We start from the raw sequence: 27,500 nt of genomic DNA, 5'->3' as shown, positions 1-27,500 counted from the left end.
GTTTTTGGGGGCAAGGTTTATGTAAATTTTGGGGTTTGTGATGTCACCAACCCGGAAAGAAGCTTATTGTAGTCCCTACCAGCCGTTTGTTGTAGTCCTTAAAGGTGCCCTAGATTATGTTTTTAAAAGATGTAATATAAGACTAAGGTGTCCCCTGAATGTGTCTGAAGTTTCAGCTCAAAATACCCCATAGATTTTTTTAAATTAATTTTTTTAACTGCCTATTTTGGGGCATCATTATAAACGCGCCGATTTTATGCTGCGGCCCCTTTAAATCCCGTGCTCTCCGCCCACAGAGCTCGCGCTTGCCTTAAACAGTGCCTTAACAAAGTTTACACAGCTAATATAACCCTCAAAATGGATCTTTACAAAGTGTTCGTCAGAATTATGTCGGATTATGTGAGTATTGTATACTGTTATATTGTTTACTTCTGATTTTGAATGAGTTTGATAGTGCTCCGTGGCTAACGGATAATGCTACACTGTTGTAGAAATTTATAAAGAATGAAGTTGTGTTTATGAATTATACAGACTGCAAGTGTTTAAAAATGAAAATAGCGACGGCTCTCTTGTCTCTTGGTAACTTTAACCACATTTAACAGTACATTAGCAACATGCTAACGAAACATTTAGAAAGACAGTTTACAAATATCACTAAAAATATCATGTTATCATGGATCATGTCAGTTATTATTGCTCCATCTGCCATTTTTCGCTATTGTTCTTGCTTGCTTACCTAGTCTGATGATTCAGCTCTGCACATCCAGACGTTAATACTGGCTGCCCTTGTCTAATGCCTTTTATAATGTTGGAAACGTGGGCTGGCATATGCAAATATTGGGGGCGTACATATTAATGATCCCGACTGTTACGTAACAGTCGGTGTTATGTTGAGATTCGCCTGTTCTTCGGAGGTCTTTTAAACAAATGAGATTTATATAAGAAGGAGGAAACAATGGTGTTTGAGACTCACTGTATGTCATTTCCATGTACTGAACTCTTGTTATTTAACTATGCCAAGATAAATTCAATTTTTAATTCTAGGGCACCTTTAAAAAGCAATTTCTGTAAAAGAAAATATCTCCCTTTGCATTGAACTTTGAGCGTCGTAACTTTGCAGATGTTGTTTGTGCTCGAAACTTTAAGATTTTTTTTCTCTTTCATCATTTTGGACATCCTTATTTGTCCTTGACAGAAATACAATGTTATTGTTTGATTTCCATATTTATGTACCAGAGTACTGATTACCATATTTATGTACCATGGTATTGTTTGATTGCTACAGCTCAGCACCCAAACGCTAGACCACTGCACCAAATCACATTTTTGAATGTGTATTTCATCAATGCTGTAGAGGAGATGATTAGTTCAGCCTCTGCAGTGAACTGACACTTCCATATGGACTAAAATTTGTAGATATTAGTGTCTTTTCAAGTCAGCCTTCATAAAGCACTTTCAGAATATTATCCGGCTCCAATCAACCAATCAGGGCTTTAGAAACTTTAACACACGCGCGCTGCGCCTCAGATTATACAGGCCATTAAAAAAATCAGCCTTAGCTGAAGAATAAGGTCAAAAAATATCATGTAACGTTTAATTGGAACAGCTCCCAAGTGATCCGGAGACTGAATTTATTTTTCTCGGCACTGAGGGAAGGGAGCATATTTCATGGATTATGGCTTATGAAGACTGAAAATGGGATTAACAGGGTAGAAGGAATGGAAAAACGGAGTGAGTGACTGAGCAACTGACTGCTCAGGAAATTATATATGTAAGCAACAATTCGGTTTTTTCCTCTCACCGACCTGCAGTGAAAGATTGGATTCCTTGTTCATTTTGTGTGTGTGTGTGTGTGTGTGTGCATGATTTTTCTGAACGTGTGGCGTGAATTTCTCCCTCGCCCGCTCCGGCTTTTTATGTTTCAACGGAGAAAAGTGCTTAGCTGTGTGATAAGCGGGATATGCACAATAAGGTTAATGGAGAGACTGTCAACAGGCAGTAAGCTGCCAGGCCTCTCCTAATGGGGTGCTAATCAGTGCGAGGGAAAAGCCCTACTGGGGAAACAAGCAGCTGCTCGGGTGGCTGGATACAGTTACTGTTGCCGTGTAGATGCATAAAAACACGGGCGGTGGCATTATGATGTCACACAGAAAGGCACTGAACCTTACTTGAAAGCCGAATGGGGCAATCCGTTGCTTAAATCACTGTAAACGAAACACAAAGTGACTTTATTTGACAAGATGTGGTTTTTGTAGTGCATGGATACAGCCTCCTGTTTGCTGAAGCAATATGACACGAGAGACCTCGCGGCAGAGTGTTTACCCCATTTAAAGGTGCGCTCATACTATATTTTATACGTTTGGGGACCTCTAAGCTACAAATTTATAGCTCAATACAGCACGGCAAAACATAATTTTTTGTGCAATAAAAATATCATTAAAAAAATAAATTTATGTAAGATACTATATGTACAAAATCGTGTAAGATGAGAAGACTTTTAAAGGGTTAGTTCACCCAAAAATGAAAATTCTGTCATTTATTACTCACCCTCATGCCGTTCCACACCCGTAAGACCTTCGTTAATCTTCGGAACACAAATTAAGATATTTTTGTTGAAATCCGATGGCTCAGTGAGGCCTGCATAGCCATTTTTGGGTGAACTAACCCTTTGTGAATTTTATTTTATGCACAAGCATCACAAATTTAGAAGATTGTGCTTGAAACATTAAAAAAATAGCAGACAAAAAGAAACTTAATTCTTAAAGAGAGTTTTCAAAAAGGTTTGGTTTCAGTGACTTGATTCCGTGTTTGCATGAGGATGAACAGCCAAACCGCATCGAAAAAGCTGCGGTTTTAAATTCTTCAAATATCTCAAATATCTCCCGTGTTCGTGTGGACAGGGCCTAAATGAAGGAACTAGTGAGTTAATTAATTGGAAAACAGGTGAACTGAATCATGAATTAAGGGCACACACTAGGAAACTGGGTCACAAAGGAACAGGGAAAACAGAACTTACACAATTAAACCCAACCAAAACAGAACATAACAGAATGTGCACATTACATTTAATTTTTAATTATATCATTTAAAACACCAAGCGTGACATCTCCTGTTGTTGATATCCATTTAAGGTCTGTAATAATTTACATGTTTACAGCTTAGTGCGACCACATGTCATTGGGTTTTAGCCACAACATTATGCAAAGATGCGGATGTTCTGTAAGTAATGAAATGTATTAATCATAATAAACAATTCCTCTGTGTGTAATATAGTTCATTAGCCTAACCGTAGGCTGTTTACATTGGCCACCATGGCAACATGGCACATTAATATAGAATTCAATTGATGTGGCTCGTCCAATCAGACGAATTAGTCAGAACTACATCCCGGCGTGATGAGTTATGTACTGGTAAACGCTGACATTACCTCCCCGCTCCTTAGTTAACAAGCTCTTCAGCTTATCTCTAACCTTTAAGACACGTTCAGCAAACACTCCAGTCCTGGCTTGTTTAATTCATAATTAAGTAGTGATTGGAGCTTGTTAATGAGAACAAGCAAACTGACATTAAGAGGGAAGGGGCAGGAAATGTCTTCAGGGTGCAGTTGCCTTTAATTTGAGAAGAATGTACACAGGCAATGGATGTTGTTAACAGGTTTGTTAAGAGAAAAGATGGGGGAGGTTTCTAATTGACATTAGTCTTGGCAGAAAACAAAAACAACTGGCCAAACTATTATGATATTTAAAGAAAGTTATGTTGTAAAACTGTGGATGGATAGGTAGTTGATTTAGATAACTTGAGAGAACTAGATAGATAGATAGATAGATAGATAGATAGATAGATAGATAGATAGATAGATAGATAGATAGATAGATAGATAGATAGATAGATAGATAGATAGATAGATAGATAGATAGACAGATTTTTTTTTTCTCTAATTGCATTTGAAACATGCTGCTTTGGTTTCATATTATAGCGTGAGTTTATTAGTTCATGGTTGGAGGAATTATCAGGAGAGCTTAAAAAAATATTTTGCAAATGGTGGTTTTGGATCAAACTAATGATGTCATGTTCTAAAACTTTTGAGTGCACGCACATGATGGAGCAGCTGCACCCCGATTCTAAACGGCAAAAACTTGATGAAAAGCCCATTATAGTCCATTAGCAGAATCACCTGTGCTAAATATCTATGACTGCAATCTGTTAGCGCTCCTCCATGAGTTGTAATTTGTCCCCCTCGTCTTCAAAACCTTGAATCAGCCTCTTGTGGAGGTACTTCAGAACTTTTAAAGAGATTGTTGTGTAATTTACTCAAATGAGCAGCAAGTCAGGAGTTGATGGTTTTTCAAATGGTGATTTGTTGATCTGTTTGTCATTCTATCGTTCTTCCATCCATCCTATCCATCAGTCCATCCATCCATCCATCCATCCATCCACCATCCATCCATCCATCCACTCACCCATCCATCCATCCACCCACCCATCCATCCATCCATCCATCCATCCACCCATCCATCCATCCATCCATTCACTCACCCATCCATCCATCCATCCATCCATCCATCCATCCATCCATCCACCCACCCATCCATCCATCCATCCATCCATCCATCCATCCATCCATCCATCCACCCACCCATCCATCCATTAACCAACCCATCCATCCACTCACCCATCCATCCACCCATCCATCCATCCATCCATCCATCCACCCATCCATCCATCCATCCATCCATCCACCCATCCATCCATCCATTCATCCATCTACTCACCCATCCATCCATCCACTCACCTATCCATCCACTCACCCATCCACCCATCCACCCATCCATCCATCCATCCATCCATCCACCATCCATCCATCCATCCATCCATCCATCCATCCACTCACCCATCCATCCATCCATCCATCCATCCATCCATCCACCCACCCATCCATCCATTAACCAACCCATCCATCCATCCATCAATTCATCCATCCACTCACCCATCCATCCATCCATCCATCCATCCATCCAACCATCAATTCATCCATCCACTCACCCATCCATCCATCCATCCATCCATCCATCCACTCACCCATCCATCCAAAATTATCTTATCCAGTTCTAATCTAGTCATTGTAAAATGTCATTCTGAATCACATTCATGATGCTATATCAAATATGATCTGATTTTTTATTTTATTTTTTATTTTATTTTTTTGCTTTCAGTGAGCTTCCAAGGTACTATTTGATGTTTGAAGTGTCATTAGCTGAATTTGTGTATTGTTACAGAATATACTGCATTTGATGAGGAACTTACTTCTTGACTGTTCAAAGTATGTTCCATAAGTATACAAGTGTCTGGAAAGTTTCCATCTGATGTATACTTCAAAATCTTGGCATAAGTAGCAGGTAATCTGGAGTATTTGTCATGTATAAATTCATAATTACTGCATATTAAGATTTGACATACATGTTAAATGCTAGGAAAGTAGACAAATTGCGTAATAGGGACTGTCTGCATAAGATTTTATGAGGTTATGAGCCACATATCACACATATAACATTTTGGCAGAGTATCATGACAGCTGAAACCATTTTCAGTGACTGAGCTGTGTGTTTTCTCATTAAACACACCCAACCAGAGTTTCGTCTTATCAGAGTCGCTTTCTGATGCCTGTGGACAGTGTATTTGTTTACGGGCCAGTCGTCTGGAGTAATTTATCATTAGCTCACCATTATCATCTTCTGCAGAACTAAGGCCATGTGTCCGCCAAAGCATTTTTTCCAGTGGCTAGTGTACTTTTCCAATTGTTTTCAATGGGAGCGGCGCAATTTTTAAATGCCAGGAGCGTAACGAGGCGTTTGGCGTTTTTTACTGGTCGTCTCGAGTCGAAGAATGTTCAACTTTGAGAAAAACGCTGCGCTCATCACTGTCGCTTTTTAGCCAGCCGTCCAATCAAAGTGGAGGACGGGCAGGACAAATACAACACCGACCAACTGTCACAACATTTTTGCTGTGCAACGACATCAACAAGAAGAGAACGGATCAAAATGGATGAAAAATTGATATTGCTGGTCTCCGAACATACGTGCCTATACCAGATGACATCCCCGGATTACCACAATGTTAATTTAAAAAACAATGCTTGGAGGAACATTTCATTGGAAGATGGCTCTTTCAGGTAAGCAGCAGTTATCTAGACAGCTGATCGGTGGGGGGCGGGATCAACAGTAGTGTAGCTTGCTAAAAGCTAATTTTTTAATAGCCTATACATTTCTATTTATATTAAAGGGATAGTTCACCCAAAAATGAAAATGTGATGTTTATCTGCTTACCCCCAGGGCATCCAAGATGTAGGTGACTTTGTTTCTTCAGTAGAACACAAATGCTGATTTTTAACTCCAACCGCTGCAGTCTGTCAATCAAATAATAAGAGTGATTGGGAACTGGAACAATAAGAGTCGAAAAAACTTCCATAGACAAATCCAAATTAAACCCTGCGGCTCGTGACGACGCATTGATGTCCTAAGACACGAAACGATCGGTTTGTGCGAGAAACCGAACAGTATTTATATCATTTTTTACCTCTAAAACACCACTATGTCCAACTTCGTTCAGCATCCTGTTAGTGAGGTCAAAAAACGCGTTCTCATGACGCAAGTGATGTCTCGCCCATATACTTCAATGAGCGTGAGACATCACTTCCGTTGTCAGAGTGCGATCAGACCTCACTAACCGGATGCTGAACGAAGTTGGACATAGTGGTGTTTTAGAGGTAAAAAATGATATAAATACTGTTCGGTTTCTCGCACAAACCGATCGTTTCGTGTCTTAGGACATCAATGTGTCGTCACGAGCCGCAGGGTTTAATTTGGACTTGTCTATGGAAGTTTTTTCGACTCTTATTGTTCAAGTTCCCAATCACTCTTATTATTTGACTGACAGACAGCAGCGGTTGGAGATAAAAATCATCATTTGTGTTCTACTGAGGAAACAAAGTCACCTACATCTTGGATGCGCTGGGGGTAAGCAGATAAACATCAAATTTTCATTTTTGGGTGAACTATCCCTTTAAGAGTATTCTCATTGTTTTTAGTTATTTCTCAAAATCTCTAATCTTTTTGTTTATACAAATTTCAGTAGAAAAATGGCATAAAAAGTGGAAATACCTGAGGGACACTTACAAAAATAAATTTTCTGATTTGTCCCCCACAGACATCAGGTGAGAGCACACAGTCCCTGACCCAAACCCAGACCAACACCACACAGCCCGGATCTCCTGATTCCCCTGATGTGCCACCACTCTACACACCTGAAACTTCTCACCCTACTCTTGCTCCAAAGAGAAGGCCTGAGCCAGAGATGACTGACTATCAGTGCTGTAACAAACCAGATGAAGAAGTGCATTTTCTTTTAAGTTTAGTTGGGGCTTTGAGACGCCTTCCTCCACGCACTCAGTCTGAGGTTAAAATTAAATTCCAACAGATTTTACATGAAGCAGAATTTAACAATCAGTAAAAAAAAAAACTTACATACAAGCATACATACAGACAGACACACACACAAAAATTTTTAACACTTTATTTTAGGCTCTTTTAACTGGTTGCTTATTAGCATGCATATTACTTAAATATTGGCTGTTTATTAGTAATTATTAAGCACATATTAATGCCTTATTGTGCATTATTCTACATTCTTAATCCTACCCAATACCTAAACTTAAAGTGTTACCAAAAATTCCCTTTGAAATGAGACAGCAAATTAATACATATGTAACAAGCAATAACTTTATTTTTTATAATTATTTTTTTATTTGACTGTTTGATTTATGAATCTGTACATGAAAATTGATCATTAAATCAATTAAAAGCATTAAAGCATTATTAAAAGCATTCGTCTTTCCCAGTCATTTATTCTCCTCTTTTGATTTAGACCACTATTTTGTTATAGTAGTAGTGTGTAGCTTGTTAGTGAAAGGAAATATGCTCATTTTCTATGGTTATGGGTGGCTCTTAAAAGAGCCTTTTTTGATACAATTGGTGGCGGGAGTCATTATGAGGCATTAGATGACAGAATGCTGCCATGCAACTTCACCTGCTGGAGAGGAGAAGTAGGTGGTGTACCTTTGCCTAATTTCTAGTGCTTCCCTAGAGGCATTGTTGCTGCCTACTCGCTGGATGGGCTGCATGTCAAACTGTGGCTCCTATGGCAGGGGGGCACAACATCCTTCCTCTACATCAGCATATTCATAGCCTAGGAAATTGTGAAGGATGCAAGTGGCCTTCAGCACTGCATCTGTCACTTTTGGTGAGACACCAAGTACTCTGTGGTAGAGTCTCCATTGGGCAGCAAGGATCCCAAATGTGCACTCCACCATCCTCCTGGCACGGGAAAGATTGTAATTAAACACACGCTTCTCTCTGTCAAGTTATTTTCCTAGGTAGGGTCGGAGAAGGTACCTCTTTTCTGCCAGACAGAGACAGACAGACGATAGACAGATGACAGACAGAGCTTTGGTTTCATATTATAGCGTGAGTTTATTAGTTATGGTTGGAGGAATTATCAGGAGAGCTTAAAAAAATATTTTGCAAATGGTGGTTTTGGATCAAACTAATGATGTCATGTTCTAAAACTTTTGAGTGCACGCACATGATGGAGCAGCTGCACCCCGATTCTAAACGGCAAAAACTTGATGAAAAGCCCATTATAGTCCATTAGCAGAATCACCTGTGCTAAATATCTATGACTGCAATCTGTTAGCGCTCCTCCATGAGTTGTAATTTGTCCCCCTCGTTTTCAAAACCTTGAATCAGCCTCTTGTGGAGGTACTTCAGAACTTTTAAAGAGATTGTTGTGTAATTTACTCAAATGAGCAGCAAGTCAGGAGTTGATGGTTTTTCAAATGGTGATTTGTTGTTCTGTTTGTCATTCTATCGTTCTTCCATCCATCCATCAGTCCGTTCTTCCATCCATCCATCAGTCCATCCTTCCATCCATCCATCCATCCATCCATCCATCCATCCATCCACCCATCCATCCATCCATCCATCCATCCATCCACCCATTCATCCATCCATCCACCCACCCATTCATCCATCCATCCATCCATCCATCCATCCATCCATCCATCCACCCACCCATTCATTCATCCCTATCCATCCATCATCTATCTATCTATCTATCTATCTATCTATCTATCTATCTATCTATCTATCTATCTATCTATCTATCTATCTATCTATCTATCTATCTATCTATCTATCTATCTATCTATCTATCTATCTATCTATCTATCCTCCTCTCTCAGCCTTCCATCCATCCATCTCTCTCCATCCCTCTCCAAAATCATCTTAAATTCTGCATCATGTTTGCTACCTCAATTCAAATTCAGTTCTAATCCAGTCATTGTAAAATGTCATTCTGAATGTTTTACAAATGCCATTTAATGATGCTACGTCAAATATGTTTTTTTTTTTTTTTTTGCTTTCAGTGCGCTTTCAAGGTACCAAGTGTCATTAGCTGAATTTGTGTATTGTTACAGAATATACTGCATTTGATGAGGAACTTACTTCTTGACTGTTCAAAGTATGTTCCATAAGTATACTATAAGTGTCTGGAAAGTTTCCATCTGATGTATACTTCAAAATCTTGGCATAAGTAGCAGGTAATCTGGGTATTTGTCATGTATAAATTCATAATTACTGCATATTAAGATTTGACGTACTGCTCTTTACATGTTAAATGCTAGGAAAGTAGACCTACTGCGTAGTAGGGACTGTCTGCATAAGATTTTATGAGCCACATATCACACATATAACATTTTAGCGGAGTATCATGACAGCTGAAACCATTTTCAGTGACTGAGCTGTGTGTTTTCTCATTAAACACACCCAACCAGAGTTTCGTCTTATCAGAGTCGCTTTCTGATGCCTGTGGACAGTGTATTTGTTTACGGGCCAGTCATCTGGAGTAATTTATCATTAGCTCACCGTTGTCATCTTCCGCAGAACTAAAGGTGATTCATCGTACTCATTTTGCAGTATGAAGACACGCTATCCTTCCTCTCACTGCAGTCGCCACCTGTGCGCACCTCGTGCCTCCACAGGGAGTAAATCCTGCTTTACAAACACCCAATATGAAAATGAGATTTATTGTCGCACTGATATGTAAACCTGTGCAGATTGATGGAGGTCCGGGTTAAAGAGTTGCATCATTGTTAAGCGTGCTGCTTTTTGGCGCAGGCAGACGGCGAGCTGGGCGGCTAGCCGCTCTGATTTATGGCTCCTCTGCCTGCAAATTGCTTTTACTGCCACCCTGATTATTGTTCGGTGTTAAATAGATTACAGATCGTCCGGAATATCCTAGGATGCACAACTGGGGTGAAGAAGAGTTGTTTTGCAACCAACATCTTTCTGCACCCGTCAATAAGTGATAATCATCCATCAACTAATGTTGATGAACCTTGTTTTTCCCTCTTCAGATTGTGCTTTGCATGTGCTGTTGTTTCTGACCTGCTAATATATCTCAGGATATGTAGTTTTCCATCAGTGCGTCAGAAGTCACGTCAATATAAAGTAGTGTCTTTGATAAATGCTGCAATCGGTTACGGGTAGAGTAGACCGTAATGACTCTTCGAGCACGACTTGACACGCAGGACTAAGGAAGATATTCATTTACCGCTTCATCAGTGTGATCTGCAGAGAGAACCGCGCTTCGTAAAACTGGAGATGGATGCAACTGCTGTGTAATAGGGTTTTTAGCCTCAGATTGCTGGATTTTAAGTTCTTCCCACCCTAATGGCCTCAATTTTCTTTCCTAGCATCTCTGGCATGTTTGTGCGCGACTGAATGCTACATTTGTAGGTGAAGTTTCAGTCGAATAGACGTTATTTATTGTTCTTAAGCTCAATAAACTGGAATCAGTGTCAGTGAAAGTCGAATCTTTTGTGATATTTATGAGTCAGGATTGTTTGTGCTTTGCTCTGTGCCTGAGTTATAACGTATCGTGTTTTTTTTTTTTTTTTGTCATTTTCAGGGCTGCCCGCAAATTCTGCCCAGCAGCGACATCCTGGTACCGGCGGGGATCGTTCGGCCAATCACATTGCGAGCTCGAAACTTGCCCCAGCCTCAGTCTGGACAAAAGAACTATGAGTGCGTCTTTAACATCCAGGGCAAAGTCCAGCGCATTCCCGCGGTCCGATTCAACAGCTCCTGCATCCAGTGCCAGAACACTTCGGTAAGAGCACTTTCTAAGACAACGACTCTCTTTCACATACAAACTGCACTTCACTTTATGAACTAATGATGAATAGTGGCTATTAATGTAGGAAAAATGGATTTTCTTCACAGCAGTAGCTAAATCTGAGGGTTCAAGTTGATATTTTTTAGCATCAGCAGAATTTCTTAAAGGAACAGTTCACATAAAAATAAAATTTGTATTATTATTTATTCACCTTGATGTCAAACATTATAAATATCAATATGATGTTTTGTTATTAGAGACTCGAGAGCCAATGATTTGGATTTCCATCCACACACACCCACACCCATTTTTTTTTTAAATATAGCCTAATACAAAGTTCTGTCATGAAACTCTAGATGACGCAGGCTAATAGGTCCTTTAACTCAACCTGCTCGTAATCACATCATTATCTATAGGATACAGCTGATTGGTTCCTGCTGTTTCAGTAGCCAAAGAGCTTGCGTACTCAACCTTCAAATACATGAGTAGCATTTGCCTTAGTAGTGCAGCACGCTTTCAGAAACCCTCCACCTTCCCCAGCTCCACCTGTATAGCTCTTCTACAGGTAATTCATGTACGCTATATTGTACAGCAGCAGCATGTCTTACTTGCTCACAGTAGAGTGTCGTGTATGTATTAGCAGTAGCAAGTCCCGTACTTGCTCTGCATCAGCAGCAACATTAAAAGCAGCAGCAGCTTAGCAGATCTATTCTGCCAAGACCAAACATACCAACATTGTCATAACCATTACCATGCCAAACACTCCAAGAGTTGTCATGACAGAAATACATTTATTCAGCAAGTATGTACTAAATTGTGACAGTAAAGATATTTTCATTGTTACAAATTATTTCTGTTTCAAATAAAATGCTGTTCTTTTGAACTATCTATTTACCAAAGAATCCTGGGGAATGGGGGATGGTTTCCCAAAAAAATATTAAGCAGTTCAAGTGTGTGATAGGGACCCGTGCTGTCACAAGAAGAATCACACGAGATGTAAACACAGGAACGATGCTTGCATCCAAAAACATGTTTATTGCAAGCAGATGTGCACAGTGTGCAAATAAATATGGTTAAGACTAAGAGCATAAATAAAACAAAGCTTATTATTAAAAACAGTCTATTGAGGCTGGAGTTTTACTGCGCTCAAGCAGCGCTACAATAACCTTGTTCAGATTTACACCAAAACCACAATCCGTCCACTAGTCCCTTGCTACTAGAGAGAGCCATCATACATACACATCTTTCCCACTCTTACTAAGTGGAACATTAACTCACCATATGATAAGTACATAATACGATTAAAAACAACATCAGTAAATGCAATAAAAAGGACAGATTCAACCAAAACATACATTTGCACAAACATTTCCATAAATTACCTAAAATGAGCGCAGCCCTACAGGTTCTTGATTTCTTTAAGGCCACGCCCACTCAGATAAAACACGAAATGTAAACCAGCAAACCCCATGAAATATTATAAAATGCATAAGAATGATAAGAACACAATAAAAACAGTGATGAAAGACAACTTCAACTGTTTTCAACATTGATAATAATAATAAATGTTTCTTGAGCAGCAAATCAGCATATTAGAATGATTTCTGAAGGATCATGTGACACTGAAGACTGGAGTCATGATGCTATGACAGGAATAAATAAAATTTTAATATATATTAAAATAGAAATTTTTTTTTTTTTTTTTTTTTTTAACTATTAAATTCAAGATGAGAACTTAAAAAATATAAAAGCAGTTTCCAAAATTTGCTTTTAAAAACATTCATTAGCATATTCACTTTCTTTAATTTCCATTTTGCATGCTAGAATTAAATCTCTTGAACATTTGGGATGGAAATTCTTTTTTTTTCTCCGATATTCTAATTACTTGCATAAATTAAATTCACAACTTGAATGGGCAAATTAGCCAGTTAATCCCAACCTGCGCCATATTTGTTTGTCAATAACCAAAGACTTACATTTGCATCTGTTTATCACCCAAAGCTTCAGAACACTTGTAGTCCACAGGTCATATGGACTTTATAGTATTTTTTTAGAGCTTAGAATTCCTGTGAACAGCAGTTAAATGGAAAATATCTATTTGAAGATAGTTTACTTTCTGTGATGAGCTGAAAATGAACAGCGTACGGGTATGGAATGACATGAGGGTGAGAAAATAATGACAGAATTGTTATTTTTGAGTGAACTATTCCTTTCAATATATCCTAAATGGCAACAATGTCATTTATTAATCAGCGTATTTTTCCAAGCGTAGCCTCACCCCAGATGGCATTTGAATAATTGTCATACAAACAGATGCATTGTTTTCTCTCATTATATTTGGCTTTGTGACATTATTTTTCCATTTAAAAAAATTAGCATGAGCTTCAAATCGTCGCTTGTAGGGCAAAGAGGTGGTGATGAATTTGTCTGAAGTGTGCCGAGAAAGCCAAGGTGACTTCTCACTGAATCGCTGATCATAAAATATACGAATCTTTATCCGGGTAAATCGGCAAAGACATCAATTTATAACGCTGAAGCTGTTGTTTTCTCAATCCCAGTGAAAAATGGAGCATGTCAAGATGTTGACATTGAGAATGTTTCTCTCTCTCTCTCGCTGTCCTCCCTTTCGCTTTCATATGCAGGAGGCACAGTCTGTGACCCATCTGGTTGTCACAGTAACCTCAGGGAATCTTGTAAGATAATTAGCTAGGCGCTGGACGTGCCTCATAATTTGGCACGACAGTGTGACCTGGTGAAAAGGAATGCGGTGAACCCGATTTGCCATGCTGGAGGTGGAGTGTGTGCCCTTTGACCTCTGTGCCCTGACGGGGCCAAAGGTCAGTCCACTAGCCTGAACCCTGCGACAAGACAATTGATGTCCCGTTGCAATTTAATAATGAGGATCGCATCCGTAGCACACGCCCGCTACTGGATTGATTGTCGTTCTTTCCAGGAATTGCACAAGCTGCCATTCTCGGTTCGAAGGTCTCCTCGCAGGACCCCGGTGCAACTGTTGTCCTTCCATCTGTTTTGACTCATCTCCTCCTGTTCATCAGTCTCCCTGTCTGTGACCCGCGCTGCTGTCTCCGACAGCGCTATGCATTTAAATTGGAATTGAAACGTAGCGACTTGTGCAGTCTAAACACAGCCTCGGACCTGAAGGCATTTAGATGCAAAGTGAGTTCTCCGGCCGCCTGTCAGGGATGATGCTGGTGCATATTGACTATATGGAGGGCAACAGGTTTTTTTATTTACTTATCGCAGATGAATATTGACATGGGGATTTCTGTGCAGATCTTTTATTTATAAAGTCTTGCGAAACCAACAAATTCACAGCATAACATCCTGTGTTATAACTAGGTGCGATGCGATAATTTGCCTGTACACACTGACTGCAAAACTGTTGCACACGTGACACAAATTGATTTGTAAATGGCTGGCAACGGTTTTTACATGTAAGAGCTTTTATAGTGAATGGTAGGATGTTACATAAAGTGTTTGTATTAAAATACTGGAAAAAGTACTTTTGGCAACACTTTATTTTAATGTGATGTAGTTACATGTTACTACATGTACTTACTATAGTAATAACAGTAAATTATGCATAATTACTTGTAACTAACCCTAACTGTATCTCTATAGTAAGTACATGTAGTTAATTAATATTACTCGGTACTTATTTGAGTAAATATAATGAAACTACGTCACCTTTAAATAAAATTTAACTGTACTTTTTTCCTTCATCAAGAGTTGCTTAAAGTTCCCTGCTTCAAGCAAGTAATGCTACTGTTCCTATTTACTAATTTTTTTACACTCATTTGGCACTTGGCCAGTACTTATTTTGAGCCAGGTACATTTTTACCGCTTTGTATTTGCTGTACAAGCAAGTGCAAACAAGTTTATAGTTATGAAAAAGTGAAATAAAATAATAAAATATTTTTATTTAATTTTATTGTATTTATTTTTTATTAAATTTAAAATTAAGAGATTGTATTCGTTTTGTTTTATTTTTATTTTATTTTTTTAGAAATTTGACATTAAGCAATAAAGAGTTCGTTTGATGAATGGCCTCTATGAGGTGAGTTAATGGTTCACACATTTTATTTATTTTGTCACTAATTTTATTTTATTTAATTGTTCTAATAAAAATAAAGAAATGTTGATTTTTATTTTATTACTTTTTACTTTTTTTAAGAAATTAAGAGATAAAGAATTTGTTTGGAAAAAAAAAAAGTGCTTAAAGGTACCCTAGAACTTTTTTTTAAAAGATGTAATATAAGTCTAAGGTGTCCCCTGAATGTGTCTGTGAAGTTTCAGCTCAAAATACCCCATAGATTTTTTTTAAATTAATTTTTTTAACTGCCTATTTTGGGGCATAATTAGAAACGAGCCGATTTCAGGTTGCGGCCCCTTTAAATCGCGCGCTCTCCGCCCCCTCCCGAGCTCTCGACTCTATCACAGCATAAACAAAGTTTACACAGCTAATATAACCCTCATACTGAATGCATGCGTCGGATTATGTGAGTATTGTATTTATTTGGGTGTTTACATTTGATATTGAATGAGTTTGAGGCTATGCTCTGTGGCTAACGGCTAACACTACACTTTGGAGAGATTTATAAAGAATGAAGTTGTGTTTATGCATTATACAGACTGCAAGTGTTTAATAATGAAAATAGCGATGGCTCTTGTCTCCGTGAATACAGTAAGAAACGATGGTAACTTTAACCACATTTAACAGTACATTAGCAACATGCTAACGAAACATTTAGAAAGACAGTTTACAAATATCACTAAAAATATCATGTTATCATGGATCATGTCAGTTATTATTGCTCCATCTGCCATTTTTCGCTGTTGTCCTTTCTTGCTTACCTAGTCTGATTATTCAGCAGTGCACATCCAGACGTTCTGCCCTTGTGTAATACTAACTGCCCTTGTGTAATGCCTCAATCATGGGCTGGAATATGCAAATATTGGGGGCGTACACCCCGACTGTTACGTAACAGTCGGTGTTATGTTGAGATTCGCCTGTTTTCCGGAAGTCTTTTAAACAAATGAGATTTATATAAGAAGGAGGAAACAATGGAGTTTGAAACTCAGTGTATGTCTTTTCCATGTACTGAACTCTTGTTATTTAACTATGCCAATATAAATTCAATTTTTAATTCTAGGGCACCTTTAATGTTCATAAATACATTTGAAGCATCTGTATGAACTCTACATGCCCTATCATACACCCGGCGCAATGTGACGGCAGGCGCGCCGCAAGTGTTTTTTGCTAGTTTCAGCCCAACACAGTTATCATTTTCACGTCCGGCGCCATTTTGTTTAAATAGCAAATGCACTCGCGGCCATCTGTTCGTCCCATGGGCGTGCTGGTCTGAAAACGAGGTGTGTTCAGGTGCATTGTTGGCGTGTTGCTATTTTGAGGCAATTGAAAACGACTGCGCCATTGACCAACAAAACCTGATCTAAAGTCAATTAGACAAAATAATTGTTTTTGTTATTTAAAGGGTGCGTTAGTAATATGTGCCTCTACGCGGGTGCACAGCAAGCGTACAATCTGCTTGTTACACACACAGGGACGCGCAACAGCACCCAAACATGCCAAATATTAAAAATAAAAGGATGACATTGTAAAAGATTATTATTGTCTACATAAAGATAAAAATGCCTACATGTCATAATGGATAGTCATTGGGTGTATCAGAATTACCAATTTGCAGTAATGACAAATTAAATGGTCCCACTTTATATTAAGTGCCCATAACTAGTATGTACTTACATCAAAAAATAAGTACAATGTACTTATTGGGTTCATATTGAATTGCAAAACACTTTTGCTGCTATTGAGGTGGGATACGGGTAAGGTTAGGGAAAGCTTTGGTGGTATGGGTAGGTTTAAGGGTAGGGGTAAGGTGTAAGGGATGGGTCAACAGTGTAATTATAAATGTAATTACAGAAATTACAGATGTGTTTTTAAAATATAATTACAATGTAAAAACATGTATGTACACAATAAGTGCATTGTATCAAATGATTAATGTAAATGTAAGTACATAGTAGTTAAGGCCACTTAATATAAAGTGGGACCAATGAAATTGGCTAATTACTTGACCAATCGTGGCAATACACACATGTATTTAAACAGGTTGAGGGTGTCTATATTCCGGCATGTAAATAGCAATCCGCCATGTTGCAAGCACAACTGGCTTTTAAAGGAAATGGGAGATGACACTCTGATTGAATTATTGCATGTTACACCCAAAACACACCCATGACTCATTAAGAGACTAGGTACAACCCTTTTGGACACACCCATTTTTTCTGTTGTTAAACTAACAAAAGTGGATTCGGACATGCCCTAAGTGCACCTGCGCCATGCGCTTCAGACAATGCACTCGGATTGTTAAAATAGGGCCCTATATATAGGACACTACATGTTATTGCACAGCGTTATAATTGTTACTTTTAATATTATTACACATTACATTGAGTTACCTCTACAAATATTACATTACTTGTTATGCCACGTAATTCATTTGCTACTTTTTCTCACTGTCAACATGCTGTGGCTGTCCTAACAGTAGGGTCATGCTAGGCTTGCTTTTTTATTCAAACTGGTATTGTTTTTGTTAGTATTTGTCTTCTCAACATTGTTTGCAGACAGCATCTTTCATTATGATGGGAGTCATGTTACACTTGTTGTGGTTTGCAAACTGCATAGGGCTAGTATGATTATATTTTGAGAAACAGAAAGTATTCACTTTGACTTTGTCGCTCGTGCACACTTCCATTCTACTATCTCCATGAAAGTAGTTGATCTGAAAGGCAAAATGAATTGTGTTAGTTTCTCAGCAATAATGAAAATGCAATGCGTACTTGTGTTATGAATGGCATAGTTAGAAGCATTTGTGTGTGTTTTTCTGGACTGCAGTGTTCTTTGTCTCTACCTCACTGAGATGGGAAACCAAATCCTCAGATTCTCACTCTTCTTCCTCATCGGAATCCCATCCCCCCTTGTGTTTCTTATCTCTCAGTCTCTTTGTCTCTCACCTCATTGTGCTATCTGTGTTGGTCTGGGCATGCACAGATTAATTGATAGTGTGATTACCAGTGACACAGTAAAGAAAAAAGCACATAATCTCTCTCATGACATGCATCTTTCCTGAATAGCAATCGAACATCAGCGAAGACCTGATACAGATTACACTGACTCCCAGGAGAGTGTCATCGTCTGTCCGCCACTCCCTACCTCAGCACGTATCCTCTCTCTCGTGCTTTCACACGAGGCAGCAGAATCAATCAATATGGCCGTCAAGGCGAATGGCACAGCTTAGTCTTCTGGGAGCCGGCGGCAGGTGACTTTGAGACCGTGGGGTCCATGCTAATGAAATTGTGAGTGCCTTCAGATGGGAGACGTTGAATCAATCAGTTTCATCTTCTGTTTACACATCACCTGAGAATGTGTATGAAATGCTCAGCTTTTTTTTTTTTTTTTTAACTCTACTCAGGAAATGTAATCATATAGCTGTTCGTTTACTGATAGGTGAAGTAAATAGAAAAAGGATGAGGTTTTAGAGGTCATACAGTCTGTTATATTCTCTCAGTCATACTTTTTTAACTTCAATTTAACCTCATATTTGTGCTCAATCATGTTTTTGCCGCAGTCATTTTTTATATATAGTATTTCAGGTGTTTTATTCCTTAATAAATATCATTGGTGTGAATTTATTCCTTGTTAGGTTGGATCTTATGTTTTCAACCACAATTTACTATATGTTTAATACACAATTCTTTATTCTGAATACAAAAGGCACTTTTTATAGCTTTTTATAGTTGCTGACGTTCCAGACCTGTGAAAATCATTCAGTTTTTATTGATGTTGAAGAGCCCTCACAGTGCTGAAGACAAAGGCACACAAGTTGCTGGTGTTGTATTACAGCTAGTTAATCTGCTCTTATCTTGATGTAAGTGGTCTCCCTTAGGGCACGTTTCGCACTGGAATTGAGGGGTCATTATTTTTGACAAAAATCAAGTTAACTGGTCCCTAATTTCTCGGCTGTTTCCCGTTCCTGCCTCGCCCTAAAATTCAGACAGCTGCCTTTTCAGTATCTCACAATGCTGCTATTGTGCAGCTTCCACATCACATACATTACAATGGATTTTACTGTACTCGGCAAGTCAAGTAGTGAGAAAGCTATGGGTTGCAATAATGAACTAAATGCAAATTGTACTAGCTAATAAATGAATCAATGATTGTGTAGTCAAGGTGTGTATGGGATGGTAACAAAAGTTCAGAGCTGGTGACCGAAAGGTCCAATACATGAGCTAGTCAACCAATGCGATTGTGTTCAAACATTTAAAGGGTTAGTTCACCCAAAAATGAAAATAATGTCATTTAGTACTCACCCTCATGTCGTTCTACACCCGTAAGGCCTTCATTCATCTTCGGAACACAAATTAAGTTATTTTTGATGAAATCCGATGTCTCAGTGAGGCCTCTATAGACAGCAATGCCATTGATCTTCTCAAGATCCAGAAAGGTACTCAAAACATATTTAAAACAGTTCATGTGACTACAGTGGTTCAATCTTATTATAAAGCGACCAGAACTTTTTGTGCACCAAAAAAAACTAAATAATGACTTTTTAACGATATCTAGTGATGGTCGAATTCAAAACACTGCTTCAAATCTTGTTTCGAATTAGTGATTTGGTCAGGTGAAATCACCTCACAAAAGATTCAAAGCAGTGTTTTGAAATCATCCATCACTAGATATCGTTGAAAAGTTGTTTTTTTTGGTGCGAAAAAAGTTTTCTCATCACTTTACAATATTAAAGGTGCCCTAGAATTAAAAATTTAATTTATATTGGCATAGTTAAATAACAAGAGTTCAGTGCATGGAAATGACATACAGTGAGTCTCAAACTCCATTGCTTCCTCCTTCTTATATAAACCTCATTTGTTTAAAAGACCTCCGAAGAACAGGCGAATCTCAACATAACACCGACCGTTACGTAACAGTCGGGATCATTAATATGTACGCCCCCAATATTTGCATATGTCAGCCCAATGAGCCCATGATCGAGGCATTACACAAGGGCAGCCAGTATTAACGTCTGGATGTGCACAGCTGAATCGTCAGACTAGGTAAGCAAGCAAGCGAAAAATGGCAGATGGAGCAATAATAACTGACATGATCCATGATATCATGATATTTTAGTGATATTTGTAAATTGTCTTTCTAAATGTTTCGTTAGCATGTTGCTAATGTACTGTTAAATGTGGTTAAAGTTACCATCGTTTCTTACTGTATTCACGGAGACAAGAGAGCCGTCGCTATTTTCATTTTTAAACACTTGCAGTCTGTATAATTCATAAACACAACTTCATTCTTTATAAATCTCTCCATCAGTGTAGCATTAGCCGTTAGCCAAGGAGCACTATCAAACTCATTCAGAATCAAATGTAAACCTCCAAATAAATACTATATTCACATAATCCGACGCATACATGCAGTATGCATGACGAACACTTTGTAAAGATCCATTTTGAGGGTTATATTAACTGTGTAAACTGTGTTTATGCTGGTTAAAGCAAGCGTGAGCTCCGGGACGGGGAGCACGAGAATTAAAGGGGCCGCAACCTATATATCGGTGCATAGTTAACGATGCCCCAAAATAGGCAGTTAAAAAAATGAATAAATAAAAAATCTATGGGGTATTTTGAGCTGAAACTTCACATTCACATTCAGGGGACACCTTAGACTTATATTACATCTTGTAAAAAAACGTTCGATGGCACCTTTAAGGTAGAACCACTGAACTCACATGAACTGTTTTAAATATGTTTTCACTAGCTTTCTGGATTAGTTCAATGGTATTGCAACATATCTGAATTAGTTCAATGGTAATAAATGACATTATTTTCATTTTTGGGTGAACTAAACCTTTAATACTAAATAGTAGTTTACTGAAAGTTCATTGGACAAAGCTAACCGACTACTTAGTCACTAGTAATGATGATATCAACTAAACAGGCAAATCATGTGAAAGCAAAGCAAGGATGGTATTCCAATAAGGTGTGCCTCAGGGGAATGGTACGGGTCCATTTATATTTCAAAAGATCTTTTTATCAGTTTTGACAATAATAACATATACTCTCAGGAAAACATATAAGGTACTTACATGTTCTGGCACTACCTTTTCAGTTGTTTACTTATTTAACACTGTGACATGGCATGTCTCTCATATTTGACTATATTTTCTTGACCACTTTTCTGTTGTGTGGCACTCAAGAATCAGTAATGCACAGCTATAGCTTGAACATAGATTTGAAACATCTGCTTGTACAGTACATCATCTGTCAAACAAAAGATAAATATGCTAGTCCCCACCAAAACATCATAACCACCTGCTTTCTGTCTGTACTTCTTAATTTTAGTCATGAAAAAAAACGTCTGTACTTAGTGTGCTTTTTGCTCGGCTGAAGCGAAATCCAAAGAAATTCACATTTTTTTCCAAGAAGAGAGAGGTGTGCAAAATACTCGAAATGAGTCCACGAGCGTAAGTGTTGCTAAGCGCCGCTGACCCCTTAGAGACAGACACCGGCCGTGTTACCGGGGAAACGTACCGCCAAAGGACTTTTTTACACAATGCCCAAGTTCTGAACCAGGCTCTTGATGGAGAGGGCCCTCACAAAGAACCCCATTATCCTCGATGCAGGGTAGCGGAAGCTTTTTGAATAAAAACACTTACATGTTATTTTTGTCAGGCATTTTGAACCACCTCACCCTCATTATTCTATTATTCTCATCAAGTGCTCAATCAGCCATTAGCCGTTTTATTCCGTTCTACCGAGAGAAGTGTGTTTTAACGATCACCTGGGTTGCATGTGAACAGTTTTCGCCTGACTATGGCCAAAAAAAGTTTCTTAGGTAATGGTTTCGGTGCGGTCACGGGTGTTCTCTGCTTCTTGCACCAGTCTCTGTAAACTCTAAATGCTATTAGGTTGCCGTGTGGATGCAGGTGGGCATTATTAAAATAAATTGATCAACTAATGCGGTGATCAATCTACTGTATATGTCCCAGGCGTAATGCATCACATTAACTGCGCCCTGAGCTTCTCTTGTATTAAGAGGCTCAGCTGCGCTAGAACCTCCGAATGAAGAAAGAATGATACGCCAGAAAAAATGCTTTGGTTTGCCTTAGGTCAGCGCATCCTCCTCATTTATGGTGACACACGTTGCTTGCGCATCCATGTGGCTGCCTTTCCTTATCCTCCTAGCTTTGGGAGAACCACTTGCGCCATTATTTATTTCCAGTGGCTCTCGACCAAACCAAATCACATCATAGTTGGACTGACAGAGAGTGTATCTTTTATCATAACCCAGAATTCCCCTCTCCCAACCTAGAAATTAGCCCATGACGCAACATTCGGTGAAGTGAATTATATGCTGTTATTACTGGACTGTCGTTAGTAATGGGATAGCTATGATTCAGTAATTAGGTTACCATAAAGTAATGCCGCACACACAGCGGGCTCATTTTGTTCATACCATAATAACTTAATTAAATGTACAGGTCCTCCATCATTAAGTTATATTGATTTTCATTCTGTCACTCGAAGAAGACCCCATTGACAGGTCAACTGGAGCCGAGCGTATCCAGAGAGATGAGGTCTGTGAAAACATCTTTTTAACAATAAAATCCTATTAAAGACTAAATACTTAGTTCCACCGAGTTCCACTTGAATTAATTGCAATCACTTAATTTCAAGAGAAGCCTGCATTTTCGAGAAGCAGCATTTTTTCCCCCCGAGTCAATATCTCTGGTTATTCATCATAGCTGCTGCCATAAACGGTAGCACAGTATTAACTTAGCTCCAATAAGTAGATTATTGAGCACACCAATTTTTAAGAGTGGTCTCTTAAAAAACCCTCGTGCCGCTAGCAGATATTATAGCCTTTGATTAAACGTGCAAACGGGATTGAAATGTACCCCAAGGATGTGAACAAAACTAAATCAAAATGGTGGAAATGGCCTTTATTCCTATTATAGCACCCGTCCTGGGTTGTGTTTTGCACATTCAGGGCTGCTGATAAATTGAGGACGGTTTTAGAGGTAAGATTACCTTGCTGTCGTTTGCCAGTCATTTCCAGTGAGGCCTCTGACAGAACCAGGCCAGGCTGTCTACACATAACACACTGCGATACAGTGGGAAGACAAGCCGGAGGAAAATCAATTCACTTCTGGCAGAGATAAGCGGTATTGTATGGGCAAACACAAAGGCTTCCACCCATTTACACACGCCAGCTAATCTCCTCAAAGCTCAAACCTTTCACCAGAGGAGAAGCAATAGGCAAGAATATATATATATATATATATATATATATATATATATATATATATATATATATATATATATATATATATATATATATAAAATTTATAACAAAAGTGTATGTGTATCATATATATATAACTTTTTTATTTTTATATATTAATATATAAATACTTTTATTTTTTTATGCTTAAAAATTACATTTTTTAATCTAATTAATTACATGATGTAGTGATTAATTAATCAAATTAATTGCAAATTAATCGCACATCAAATTTGGCTGAGAAATTACCCCCAATAGGTTATTCAAAGTCATTATTGTGTAAAGCATCAAATAGACATCACAAAAAAAGTAGCTTCAGAAAGAAATATTTTATTTGATTCAACATAGAATTTGTTGCACAAACTTTTAAATAAGACTCTAAATAAGAAACTAAAACTGCCAGTAGGTGGTGTTAAATGTCTTAATGAGTAAGTCATTCATTCATTCATTCGATTTGTTCAAACATTCAATTGATTCAGGAGTGAAGTAACTGGTTCTCTTTATGAATGAGCCATTGAATCATTTGTTCACTGGATTCGTTCAAAATGCGGATTCAGAAATGAAACGGTGCTGTGTGTTGCTCGGAGACGAACAGTTCTGCTTTGTCTTTATATTTTCGTTGGTAAAATTTAACAAAAACAGACATTATTGAGTCTAAAATAATTAACTTCTTATTTATTGAACTGTTGTATAAAATTAGTATCACATTTGCACTTGTGCAATTCAAACAAAAATGGCACTCGTGATATTGCGCTATTACTCGTATGATATAGCTTCACTATTTCATATGATATAAATATGAGACAAAAACTCAAACTTGGACATTTTTGCCCCCATATCTTTAATTTTAGGGTCATTCAGAAAACACAAATATATTTCACAAAGATATATGATTTATAAAAAAATGTCTCATTAGGCCTCCTTCATGCAGTGTTCATTAAATAAATATTTAAATAGTCCCATACAATTTGACAATTGATGTAAGAATTGTTTTAGAAAAACATCCGTTCTGCTCTTGTTTCATAAAAAAGTCCTATCGGACAAAATTAACTAGCAATAAAGAAATTTTAATTTGTTGAATGCATAATTTTACTGACATGTTCTATGGAAATACAGTTCGATATCTCTACCATTCATATGCTTGTGAGATTTTTTTTGCACCATTTTATAAAATGCATTAGAAATTCAGGCCTTTTTTCATTATGTCTTGACTTCATAATAGCTCAACAAATTCCAAGATAAGTTAATGATGTTGAAGTCGTGACCTCTGCGACCTATATGCCAGTATGCGGGTTGCCTGTAATTGACCCCAATTAAGATGCCCAGGACCCCAGCAGCTGTGTCTCATAGAGATGTATGACTGCTGGGTGCCTGGCGTCAACAGGTTGAGTGAGGTTTAGTTCAGCTTTTCACCACCTTTTCCACTGCAGAGCTCGCTTGAATTCCTCCCAGATATTTTCCCCCCAGAACAGCTGCAGAAAGATTCGGGCTTACCGCACACACCACTGAGGGCCATTTTCCACTCTTCGGGGCCTCTCGGACTGCTGGGGAACGATGTGGCACTGCTTGTTTTCTCTGTTGTGATTTATCTGGGCTGTACGGCTGAATGAACGCTGATGTAACAGCTGACGTTTCAATCGGCCCTAATGACCGGCCAAGGCATGAGGTTTCGTCGAGGCAGGGTGTTCTTTCGCCTTTTTCCAAAATAGATTTTGGTTTGGCCATAAATGGAAATAAATGCAGTGCAGTTTGCACTGCTTAGGGGGAATTGAGTAAGAATGAATAGCGTTGTTTATTTGCACTTTGGCTATGTCATTTTAGTGCTCGATTTGCAAAAAGAATCATGCAAATCAGGTAAAGGTGCCCACAATTGAACAGCGTAAATCCATATCTTGCATATTAAGTCAATAAGATGCAGGTTTTGCACTGAAATATACCACATGATAAACTGTTTAGTGAATAAACTAATTTGAAGCGCATCATTCATAAACCCCTTGTTATGTAAACTGAGCCAGTTTGTGTAAGACAGTTCAGACACAAGTGTGTTGATTTGTGCACTGAAATACACCATGTGCTGAACTGTTTAGTCAGTTAGTCCCTGAGTTTTTCATAGTCTTTCAAATGGCATGATCCCATGTTTATCAGGGAAAACAAAAGTAAAAGTGCTGTTGTGGTGGTTCGTAATGCTGAATCTGGAGCTTTGCTCTGTTAAGTTTACTTGTGTTCTCTTGGACTTCCCGTCTCATCTTGAAGTCTCTTAAGCAAGCAGCCACCGATCGATCGAGTCTGATCAGCGATATTCTCTCGGGGTTGCGTTGGCTAAGTGCTCTCAGTGTTGTTGCTAATTAAAACCCAGACAGTAAAAACCACCGTCACCTGCTTTCTGCTCCACATGACGAGCTGCAGCCGCATGCCGGAGATGCGCCGTATCAGGACTTAATGAGCATTTTCTCTGCTAACTTGATTTTTACAGCATTTATATGTGTGCATGTTCAATTTATTCATTTAATTATATGTATATTGTATTGTATTGTATTATATGTATATGTATATTTAGTATGTTATACTGAATAACATTTTAGTGGGTGTCATCTGTAAATCATGGTAAAAAAATGTATGGTATTTAATTTTTGCTCAGAAAAAAAAAAATTTAACAGGATGCATTCTGATGTATTGAAAAACAAGTCAAAGCTATATTACACTTATTGTTTTGATGCTTGAAAACCCTTTTTTGTCTTTCGCCCATATATATATATGTGTGTGTGTGTGTGTGTGTATGTATATATATATATATATATATATATATATATATATATATATATATATATATATATATATATATATATATATATATACACACACGTGTATGTATGTGTGTGTACATTATTATTTAAACTATCAGTGTGTGTATGTATATATATTTTAAAAAATTCAGTGTTTGTGTGTGTAGATGTATATAAAGACTATGTATATAAACTATCAGTATGTATACACACACACACATACATATATTTAAATGTATATATTCTGTTCTCTCTTTTTTAGTATGGCCTCATCAACAATAAAATAAGTACTTGCGAAGAGAATAAAACGATTGCGTTGTCGTCATCTGTAGTCATGCTCTTTGTCAATGTGATGTTCAGATGATCTCAGTCGTGATTGGACGCATTTTCCAGGAGTGCTGTGGAGTGTGCAGAAAATTATAGATCTGGATTTAAGCTAATTTCCATTGGGTCAGGAAAGATGTTATCAGGATTGATTCTGAGCAGTGCAGGTGGAGAAAGTGCCACGATAACATCATCATCTGTAATTGTCTCTTGAGACCGTCACATGATATCAGCGGTGATTGGGCATATTTTGGCAGTAGTGCTGTTAAGTTTGCAAATGATTGTTTTTCTTGTGTCAAGAAAGATGTTATCAGTGCCAGTTGACACAGAGGGTGGAGTATAAACCTTTTTTCTCATATAGATGTTGTTTCTGTTACTTTTTTCTCGCAGTACTGGTATGACGGGAATGAGATGGGAGACCTGCCTGTGGATTTCTCCATCGTGTGGGATGGTGACTTTCCCATCGACAAGCCGTCATCCATGCGAGGTAAGAAATCACACGCTTCACCTTAAGCCCCCTAGTGGCATTTCAAAAGCTAAAGAGAAGAAATATTGAAGTTATCCTCTCTACATTCATATTTTATCGACAATCCCAGTGTCCTCTTGATGTGGGACGGTGTTACCTTTTGTGTAAAGTGGAACTTAATGCATCTTTTATTTTATTTTATCTGGATTTCACAGTCTGCTCAAACACACTTAGTCTTCCGGGTGTTCTCTCAGTCGCCGTGGCATAATTTATTAATATCAGGGCGCCTGCCTGCTTCAGCCTTATA

The 27,500-nt window shown here is 38.1% G+C and overlaps 1 protein-coding gene across 2 annotated transcripts in view; it reads left to right on the top strand.

Moving 5' to 3' along the window:
* The window catches only part of plxna3 (plexin A3), a 202,152-nt gene that overhangs the window by 141,182 nt on the left and 33,470 nt on the right, over window positions 1-27,500 (top strand). Inside the window, exons 10-11 of one of the 2 annotated variants that reach the window (XM_048210619.1) lie at window positions 11,023-11,223; window positions 27,118-27,214. In XM_048210619.1, coding sequence (XP_048066576.1) covers window positions 11,023-11,223; window positions 27,118-27,214 — 298 coding nt within the window. Of the gene's footprint in view, window positions 1-7,203; window positions 7,837-11,022; window positions 11,224-27,117; window positions 27,215-27,500 lie in introns of those variants that run through there. The other variant, XM_048210621.1, reaches the window with a different exon arrangement.

Source organism: Megalobrama amblycephala, linkage group LG12 (genome assembly GCF_018812025.1).
Source record: "Megalobrama amblycephala isolate DHTTF-2021 linkage group LG12, ASM1881202v1, whole genome shotgun sequence".
Classification (NCBI taxonomy): domain Eukaryota; kingdom Metazoa; phylum Chordata; class Actinopteri; order Cypriniformes; family Xenocyprididae; genus Megalobrama; species Megalobrama amblycephala.
This window is presented reverse-complemented; position numbering and strand designations above follow the sequence as displayed.